This window comes from Plutella xylostella, chromosome 21 (genome assembly GCF_932276165.1).
Source record: "Plutella xylostella chromosome 21, ilPluXylo3.1, whole genome shotgun sequence".
Classification (NCBI taxonomy): domain Eukaryota; kingdom Metazoa; phylum Arthropoda; class Insecta; order Lepidoptera; family Plutellidae; genus Plutella; species Plutella xylostella.
This window is the reverse complement of record NC_064001.1, coordinates 5,509,265-5,519,926: the sequence shown is the minus strand read 5'-3', so window position 1 is coordinate 5,519,926 and position 10,662 is coordinate 5,509,265. Positions and strand designations below refer to the sequence as shown.

The following is a 10,662-nucleotide window of genomic DNA, read 5'->3' as shown; positions in this document are numbered from 1 at the left end:
CATTGTATTTTTTTTCTGTACATATATACAGATCAAAAAAGACAAATCTACGCAACAGGGGCAAGCTTTAACTGATTGTTGTGTTTCGAGATTCAATACCTAGAGAAAAATGGTTTTTTAACTGTGTAATTAAGAAAAATGGTAGTATTAGTAAATGGTAGTAGTAGTAGTAATGGCTAGGTATTTTGGTGAGCTGATTTGATTTGGCTGTAAGTGAAAATGCGTAAATCCACAAGCATAAAAAAATAACAACAGCCATTTGAGTGTTGCCATTTTAAATAATTCAATTCAGTATTGCAATTATTCAGATGAAGTTAGTATTCTGATATTTTAATTCGATTAGTTTCAGACGCAGCGTGGGATCATCCCCTCCTGCCCGCTGGACTGACGACCTTAGGCGGGTAGCCGGTAGTGGTTGGATGAGGAACGCCGAGGATCGAGTGTTGTGGCGCTCCTTGGGAGAGGCCTATGTCCAGCAGTGGATGATTATTGGCTGATGATGATGATGAGTGGCAGGCAGTGGGTGGTTCCCTGGTGGACTCAAGTCCAGATCAAGGCTCTCCTATGCTGGCACTGCATTTCTTCGTAAGACAGACATCCGGATCAACTCCCGAGATAAGTAGGTAGGTATACATAAACACCAGAAACCCCACCGTCAAACTCTACACAACTATAAACAGCGTATGTAGGTACTTAACTTTGAAGTACCAACCCATACTCCATCAGAGCGTCTTCCGCGTGGTCCAATGAGGAACTTAACATCTACCTACCTACGTAATTTACAGTATCCTTCCTTCCTTAAACTGTCTGAATAATTTTCATACAGTAAGGCCATGTTCACAACGCCTGAAGGCTGTACGGTTAGGTGCAGAGAAACCTGACCCCACTCTCATAGTAACAATGTTTCTGAGAGGGGTCAGGTCTTTCTGCCCTTTACTGTACTTCATGAATTTGATCATGACGGGCATGCCGCTAATGACGACTACTGAACTGTAGTGGTTAGAGTTAGTGACACTGACAGCTATGCCGAAGGACCCCAATGATGAAAGAGGACCCGGGTTCGATATTTGTAGGTACCTACTCAGGTGTTAATATATCAGCTGTCCAATACCTACCCATATTACAGACTCTGTCTAGTTTCGGGTCGGATGGCCGTGTGCGAGATGTCCCCACATATTAGGTAGTATTGTTATGTGCTTTGTAAGCACTCTGCTTGCTCGTCGTGCATCGCAAATCGCAAGTAGCAATATGCTAGATAAAATATGATTCCTGATTGGGATTCGAACCCAAGACGGATTAAGCCTATTGAACTCATCGTCATACGCATAGAGGAGTCTTGCGCATATAGTTGAATAGTACTACCTACCTGTAATACTTAAAGCCTTGATAAAAGTTGCTTGATCTTAAATGAAACAACAAATATCATTGCATATTATTCTTTTTATATTTTTTTCATCAGTTTAAATGGAAAATACAATTTATTTATTTATAATGTTGTCATTTATTTATTGTAAACAAATATATTATAAAAGATTTACATATTACTATCAAAACAAAATATTCACAAAATGGCAGACTAACTAAACAATTACATAGCTGTTTCACCAAGCATGCTAACAATTGCATCGTTTTGAGCTAAACAAGAAGAAGAAAGTTTGGCACTGATCCCACAATTCAAATTAAAATGAAGATGGCATAAATGCATATTGCAGCAACACTATACTTATGTTGTATACAATCAAGTTAGTCTGTTCCCGGACTTTGAATAGGTACCTTTTATAATGATACTCATCGTCTCTTTAGCTCATGTGTCTCGGATGCGTGGCGGGGGCTAGCGCGCTCCCACCTCTCTCGAATCACTAAGAGGCAACGCCAAAGAGAGCTACTTTGACTATTGATTCTGTGGTAACTTGATAGTTAAAATATACTAATTATGCTGCCACAAAAGTGTTCATCGAACCTCAAATTGACTTAATTAAAAATAACAAACTCGATCACTTCTCTTAACAACACAAAGTCCATTGAATGGATAAAATCAACTCAATTTTAACATTCAAACAAATTATCGTTTTCAAATTAAAAAAGTACCTCTTCACATTTCTGCATTACCCTGCCTTAACAAAAACCATAATACACATAGACAGATGAAAAATAAAAATTAAGCGATGGAAGAGGACATGAGCAAAAGAAATGAGAAAATAAATAGAAACATTCGACACTGTGTAGGTTGCTGACGCGAGTGCTCGTGATATCAGTGCATGAAGCGCTCCCACACACACTCAGCGAAATGCCGAAAAGTATAATTCATAAATTGTACCTATACTTTGTTTATATACTATATTTTTTTTTACATTTTAATAATTTAAAAACAACCAGTACTTGGTCGAGAAATTTATATCCATTTTTTTTGTGTATTTTATATTTTGATGAAATTATTTAAAAGCTAATTAACGTGAGCCGATGTCAGTATTCATAGCTTGTCGTCGTTCGCTCGAACCGGCTGGCAAGGGCCCGCGTGCCCGACTCGAGCTGGTATAACTCTGTACACACATAACACTGCCGCATCGTCCTACACTTGACTCAGGTAGGCGGGCGGCAAGGCGCGCCGGGGGGCACCGCAACTATTTTAAACTTCATAATTCCCCATAATATATATATTTTGTAATATAGTAATAAAAATACAACACTACGATTACATCCCTTAACGTGTCTAATTCCTAATTCGTACTCTATTTACATTGTATTCAAAATTGTTCGGCGCCGCGACAGTCTTTGATCGATGTCAGCCCCCGGCCGCGCCCGCCCGCCCGCATATTACTGTACACCACATTTACATTATAACATTTGATCAGAATACACAAACTCAAAGGTTCTATGATCTAAAGTAATTGTAAAGTAAGGATCTTGTATACGTAACGCCCGCCTTAGACGCTAATATCAGCTACGTTAAGTATAATAGCGTGATTGGACGAGACACGACGCACCGCCCGGTGTAACGATCAAACAATAACGTGGGCACATTCAAACAAAATAGGCCTAATTCATTGTTACGTTAAACATATGGGGTTGATATAATTTGACTAATAATAATTAAAATTCTGTGGTAACCACAAAATTGGGGGCGCCACCGTCGTGTCTCGGTCCAAGTTCAGAAATTAGTACTCCTAGTTTATTACTAAAGTTGATTTAAGAAAAATGATGTCACTATTATACAGACTAAATATCGCCTACTCATTATAATGGACTATGATATATTTATTGAGATATTTTTTCCTTTGTATAAACATGACAAAATACAGACAACAACCTTGCCGTCCTAATTACTTATCCGGTAACAATCGAGCAATATTTGACGATTCACTCCCTTTGTGACAATACATTTATTACGCTATCAAGGGATACTGCAATTTATTACAAAATTAGTGCTCTAACCGTGGTCTGGTATGTGCAAGTGGATCCAATGTTAGCCTCGTCGAGGTTATCAAGTAACCTTATCGACAACAGGAAGCACATTGGATCGACCTGTACTGGATATTAAGGCCTGTAAAAATATATAATATGTATCTATTATTACACTATTCAATTAGTGAGTGCATCATGAACAGTGCGAAGTCAACGGATCTTTGAATGGAATGCATTATTCACAAAACGAACGCAACAGTCATCAGATAACATCCACCAAAATATAATATATAACGTAAGAAATTACAATCTCCTTTCGAAAAAAACAAATAAATTTACAATAATCAATTATTACTTCACAAAAACAATTGATAGAGCTTAGACTAGTGGTAACAATATAACATTTTCAACGGTTTGTTCAAATTATCGAGTTAATAGGTGTATCGAGCTCTGTAAATGTTTATATTATGTATACTCAATATAGTTCATTCATGATGTATGTAAGGCAAGAAATATGTATTTCTTTTCGCTTCGAATTTAACAAAGATAAGGTCGCAAGTAAAACATAAGTATTTTTATATAACAAAGATCTCTCACAGTATTATTGTCTCTGCTTACGGCACTTTGTTAACTATGAAGCTTAAAAGAAGTAATTGTGGCATAATGATGATAATATGAATAGGTACTTCAATTCTTTGAAAAAATAATAAAAGTTAGTAATAGATTAAAAATAATAGTGATAGAAGTGAAATTAATGCTTGAGGCTAATTTCAAATGATATAATATCATGACCGTTCTTGAGCATTCTAATGAGTAAATAAGCAATTTAACCATAACATAATTACTTTATTATACATATTATTTATTATTTTTATGAGCAACAAAAGGGCACTTCAGCACTTCCAAATATAAATTGACTGCCTAACTTGACTTGATGAAAACTTTCTTTATATACAAAAAAACAATTGACGATTTTAATGAAATAAAAAATGCCATTTTGACATAATAATTGACAGAAAACGAACTAAATAAAACGCAATCTTCAACAACTTGACGTTAACCTGTCAAATGTCTTCTACTATACATATGCATTTAATAACAAAGAGGTATGTACATTTATATATTAGCGGAAATAAGTTTAATTTATTTGAATAATCCTATTCACGTTTGCTTGCCACTAATAAGAAAATGGTAAGTTTCATTTGGATACTTGGACATGCAAGAGATTGTTTCAATTACTGCGATTAAAATCAGAATTACTTAACGCTAAATCATTTTCAAATATGGACGTTACAATCAGGACAAATATATGCAAGACGGCTTTTTACATCTGACCAGTTCATGACGGCACTAAAGTGAAGCTGAATGTTTGATAGAAAATCATCGCTTTCGGACTATCATGTTTTGCATTCGATATTCCGGATTTCTTTAGTAAGACGCATAATTTGTGACGGGAAAATCGTGTAATATCTTTCATGTGACACACTGGAAGGTTTAGTAAACATGTGATACTAATTTGGCTCTGTGAAGACAACACAAAGCGCAATAAGTCGTAATACAACGTAGTAAGGCACCATATCGTGGGTCACAAGTATTGTTTTGGACATAGTTATAGTTCCGTCAGACGCATGGTCCGGATGTAGTTTAAAATTACTACGATTTAATGGTAGTAATGGAGGGTTCTTCCGAAGAGGACCAGATAATTTCTTATTCCTAGTGGATGTTTTAAACTGGCCGGTTGTTGCATTTTTTAGGACACGCAAAGTTTTTTTTTTGGCAATTCAAGTAAATCATATTTTTAATAATAAACAATTGGCAATTCCTACGTTTGGTAGGCAGGCATGTTTTGCAATTTCGCGTCGGCACTTTTTCCTTAACTAATTTTCAGATTATATTGCCGTAATAAAGTGTTTTATATTTGTGACACGAAAAGTTAGAGCCTCTATCCCGATATTTACAAACTTGCCGGTAAAAGTTGCAAGACACGCCTGCTTGTACGTACCTCTGTAGTTTGATGTAACAATTTATACTGACTGAACTATAGTATTACTACACATTACATAACAATAATGTATTATATTTTCATAAATTACTATATACAGCAGGGCAAGAAGAATTAAAATCAAATTTCGGTCTTCTCCAATATTATATGGATGGATTTTAGAAGCAGTTTTAAAAGGGACGACGTAAGGGTTAAAATGTATAGATATATGGGGTTAATTTACATTAAAAGGCCATTAATCTGTTAAAATTGACTCTCGAATTGTTGAAGTTTCATTAATTTTCGTCCGAGATCGCGGGCCTTGGTGTATATTTTCCGTTTACACCTCAGAGTTTAAAAACTGTGGATAATATTTAAAATAATTGAGTATAAGCAAACTTTAACTGGACACCAATGAACGTTAGACGGAAATTACTTTCGAATGGAATTAAACGTGGACGAAACAATATCTACTATTGAACTATTATTTACTAACATTTCGACTTTTACTATACACAATTTTATATACAATGTAATAATCAACCAGATACATTGAGGTCATTTGAACTGAAGATAAATATTTGTAATTAAAAACATTTTATTGCTCTTTTCGTAACCGCTGCATAAATATGTATCAGCACTAACTAGTTATACTGATTTAAATTGCAAACATCAAACTTTTAAATGGCATGCAACCAGTTAAAATATAGGCCACTTTGATTCTACTCTAGCTGCCGTATGTAGGTTTGCCCTTGATGCTTCAGAATACATCGTTCAACATAATATGTTTTGTGGCTGCAAATATTTATCGATTAGTGTCGGCAATCCGTTGATCACTATACTACAGTAATCAAATGACACCAATGACATATCGCAGTCATCGTTCCTATGCGACATTGCGAGGGTAATAGGGGCTATTGAACTACTACATTCTGCATCTATAATTTCCTATTGCTTATTGGTATATATTGGTCCATGAAATAAATAGTTTTGGTGTTATGGCTAAAATATATACATGCTATTCAATTTATAAATAGATGATCTAAGATGTATAAAATCAGAAGAGTAAGTATGGAGTTACATATAGTATAAAATACGATGTGGAGTTAACAGTATACACCGTTCTATGTTAGTTCAGTATGAGTTCCAATCAGAGATGCAAAGAGTCCAATCTTTGCTTACACAATTATTACAAATTCATGGTTAAGATGACACAGAACAATAAAAACTAATGGAAGATCATTTGTATCTCGAAAAAACATACGTCAATAATAAAAATATTTCTGGACGCTAATCTATATGTTCATTAAACATGTTCGTTACACGCGAATCACCTTAACCATAACAATTATTACAAACGTCTCCGTTACATCCGAAAAAACGGTGCCAATATATACTATTGCCAACTGGCAGGCGACACAGATGGATCCTCAAGTTTGCGTTCAATAAATAAACTTTTGCAGTAGTAATAAATACACACACAAAATAACCGTTTACGAGGCACTGTAGTAAAGCGTTACGCGGTTTCACTTATCAGTTCGGAAATCCGGTAATTGGTTGGCAGACAGTCAGCGCGGCGTTGCTGATTGGTTGCCGGGAGCGTCGGGGGGTGTACTCCGGTTGCGGCGGTGGTGGTTAGAGGCAGCGGGCGGGCGGCGGGCGGCGGGGCGCGTGTCAGTATGCCTGCGTCGTGCTCGCGTTCGACACGCGCTCGGGCTTCAGGTTACGCTGTAATTACAAATGGCATGTTATAGACTAGGCTTCTGTGTATTTGATACCAGGAAGTTAATTAGTATGTACTAATACAGCACATACATTATATTTTATTAATATATGTAATCTGTATGACCATCGAAGCTTTGGAAAACTCCAAATATTAGATTAAATTTCAAACCTATTTTATTAATCAGTTCACAGTTATTGCCCTGTAGTCCGGTACTATTAAGTTCTATCTTATCGATTTTAATAAGTTTATAAAAAATAAGATTATTCAAGATACTTCAGAAAAAAATATATACCGATCATAACGAGAACAATTACAGCATTTCGCAATTTCAAACTCTGGATTAGCGCCTCGCAAAAACTATAATTAAACCAGCAAAACAAAATTAAAGTAGTTAAATTGCTTCATACTTGTTTTGCGTAGAGTTGAGGCAAGTTAGGTTGCGCAATAGCAACCAAGGCTGACCGGCCATAGTAATGAGATTATAGGATTACAATAATCGGTTTGACTTCGACAAGGAAAGTTGAAGCGTTCGGCTAATGTCATTGCGATTGTGTTGGGACCTTGGCACACTTGGCCAATGATTCAGTAGCTCACGGCCTATATAAAAAGTACACCAATATTTATTTCTAGACTGTAAATGGCTATTTTCGATGCGGTTCGCTGTAGAATGAGTCAAATAATGTCACTTGGCAGGGTAGTCGATAAATCTGATCTACATGTTACGTATTATGAATGTAACTTGGTAGCTAGAAATGTTTCGTCAATTGATTACAGCATAACTTTATTACTTTCTATTTCTAAATTCAATACTTACGCTTTGTAGATTCCCACAGTCCTTTAGTGTAGTGCCAGACTTGAAATTTCATACAATCTCATGTTATGTTTTGAATATAAGCAGAGGCATATAAAATAATATGGGTTAATTTAAGAGGACAGATAGTATGTAATAGAAACACATAAATCATGATCAATCGTTAGATATTATGCGCGCAAGAGGCGCACATGAAGACGTGACAAAAGTTTTGTACGGCACTCACTCACATCACGCGGGCTCGAGAGCGAGCTCTTTCTGAGAACTTTTATCACGTCTAACTTCCCGTGCTAGCCTAGCCGCCCACATGTAAATGACCGTATGATCGTAGCGCTAGCTACCCCCATGTTACTGACCGTGTGGTCGTAGTGGTGCACGGCCTGCTTCATGTGCGTGAGCTTGCGGTGCAGGAACTCGACGGTACTCGTCCACTATGCTTGCTCTGCGCTCTGTGGGCAGTGCTAGCTACATGTTACTGACCGTGTGATCGTAGTGCTACCTGCCCGCATGTTACAGACCGTATGATTGTAGTGCTAGCTACCTCCATGTTACTGACCGTATGATCGTAGTACTATCTGGCTACATGTTACTGACCGTATGATCGTAATTCTAGCTAGCTACATGTTACTGACCGTGTGGTCGTAGTGGTGCACGGCCTGCTTCATGTGCGTGAGCTTGCGGTGCAGGAACTCGACGCGCCGCCGCTGCTGCTGGTACGTGGCGTCGCCGCGCACGCGACGGTACTCCTCCACTATGCGTTGCTCTATGCTCTGTGGGGGGAGAGAGGGAACGTGTTAGATGGTAGGTATATTGGAGGTGTTGTCAACAGTGGCTTCATACAATATGAGAGGAATATAAACAGGATCAGCCATAACTTACGATTACTTTTGGCCAAATTCCGGTCAGATATTATAGAACTATTGCCAGATGCTACAGTCATCAGCATCACCCTATAGTAGTCCACTGCTGGACGTAGGCCTCTCTAAAAACACGCCACTGGATGCGATCTTTAGCTTTCCGCTTCCAATCATAACCAGCCACCCATCACCCCATCTAGCCGGAGGGCGTCCCACACCACGTTTTCCTACAGTGCTACATTATTATTACCTGCCAGTGTGGCACAGGGCGCTATTAAGACGTGACAAAAGTTCTCCGTCGCGCTCGCTCTTGAGGCTGCGCGATGTGAGTGAGCGAGATGCAAAACTCTTGTCACGTCTTAAAAGCGCCCTGTACTAGCCCTTCTGTTGGTCGGGCGAGTGCGGCTGAGGCTACTTCAGTTACTCCTCCAGCCGGGTGAACAGAACAGCCTATAGCAGTCCACTGTTGGACTCGGCCTCTCCCAAAGCACGTCACTGGATGCGATGTTTAGCTTTCCGCATCCAATCATAACCAGCCACCTTTCGCAAGTCGTCACCCCATCTAGCCGGAGGGCGTGCCACACCACGTTTGCCTAGTCGCGACCTTGGTACGGTCAGGTGCAGAGAAACCTGAACCCCGCTCTCATACTAACAATGCTTCTGAGGGGGGTCAGGTTTCTCTGCCTCTTACTGTACATTGCTATTGTTACCTGGTGGTCAGGCGAGTGCGGCTGAGCCCGCCTCAGCTTCTCCTCCAGGCGGGTGAACAGCTCGGCCACTCGGGCCACCTTGCCGTAAAGGGCGCGGTATTCAGTATATAGGGACGCGAACTCGTTCTTGTAGGCGCGACGCATTGAGGCGCACGTTATTGGCGGGTATTGTCTGGAAGCGAGACATGTTGAGGTTAAAATAGGGTTGAATGGTAATGGTGGGAAGTGGTTCGAGGTTAGGAAGGCAGTTTAGACCTTGAGGATTTGCATTAAGTATAGGTACTTATGCCTACATAGAGAATAGAATAGGGTGAAATTAAGGGGATCAGATTAAACTAAATAAGGTTGGCTAACGCTGTGTATATGTTGTGTTAAGTAAATAAATAACTTATCTATCTAACGTAGTGTCAACCAAAACGAAATTTGTGGATGATATAGACATGTTTTATTGTTTTGTAATTCTTGCAGCCTAAATATTTCAAGTTAATCAGTGGACAACTAACTAGACAGGGGTTGTGTAACAACATCAACAACTAAAGTAATCACCCTATTTCAATCAAAGCCAGCATTTTCATAAGTTGTACACAGTCATAAGATGTTTATTATTCAATTCTGTTAGTTGGAAGATGTCGTAATCAAACAGAAAGTTTCAGGAAGGAAGTTCTAAAACGAAATTCATATCTCTTCATTGAGGCACGTTGTGTAACTAATATAGCCTAGACTTTGAATATGCATATGCATACAAAACTAATCTTTAACTCAAAACAATATGGCGATAAGACATTGGGACTTTTCCTATTTCCATATACTTACATGCATAATATTATGTATGTTATGTTGTGAAGTCATGCATTAACATGTATTTGTATACTAATAAGAGCTAAGAAGTTACTCACCTCGCAAGCTCTTCTAAATCAGTCATATTTTCGTCAGGTACCGACGTTAATTCTGTATTTTCTAAAGGTTCCGTATTTGTGATGTCTTTTTCTGAAAATGGGAAAGAATTGAATGGTTAAGTTTATTAGGAATTTTATCTATATTTATACGATCAAAAAAACTTTAACTAAATAACGTCGGCTAAGGAAATTATATTTTATGGCTCTGTTCACACTGCACTATTAATTAAACGAATATATTGCAGGTTACTTAATTACACACCTATATACAAGAAATAA

General features: G+C 38.0%; 1 protein-coding gene across 2 annotated transcripts in view; it reads right to left on the bottom strand.

Annotated features, from left to right (window-relative positions):
* Nucleotides 1–1,481: 1,481 nt before the first annotated feature.
* LOC105396517 (RNA polymerase II elongation factor Ell) overlaps nt 1,482–10,662 on the bottom strand; it is a 47,715-nt gene continuing 38,534 nt past the window's right edge. For both annotated transcript variants that reach the window (XM_048628624.1, XM_048628625.1), the window contains 4 exons: nt 10,384–10,474; nt 9,488–9,659; nt 8,553–8,690; nt 1,482–7,111 (listed from right to left, as the gene is read on the bottom strand). In XM_048628624.1, coding sequence (XP_048484581.1) covers nt 7,058–7,111; nt 8,553–8,690; nt 9,488–9,659; nt 10,384–10,474 — 455 coding nt within the window. In that variant the 3' untranslated portion in view covers nt 1,482–7,057. The remainder of the gene's footprint in view (nt 7,112–8,552; nt 8,691–9,487; nt 9,660–10,383; nt 10,475–10,662) is intronic.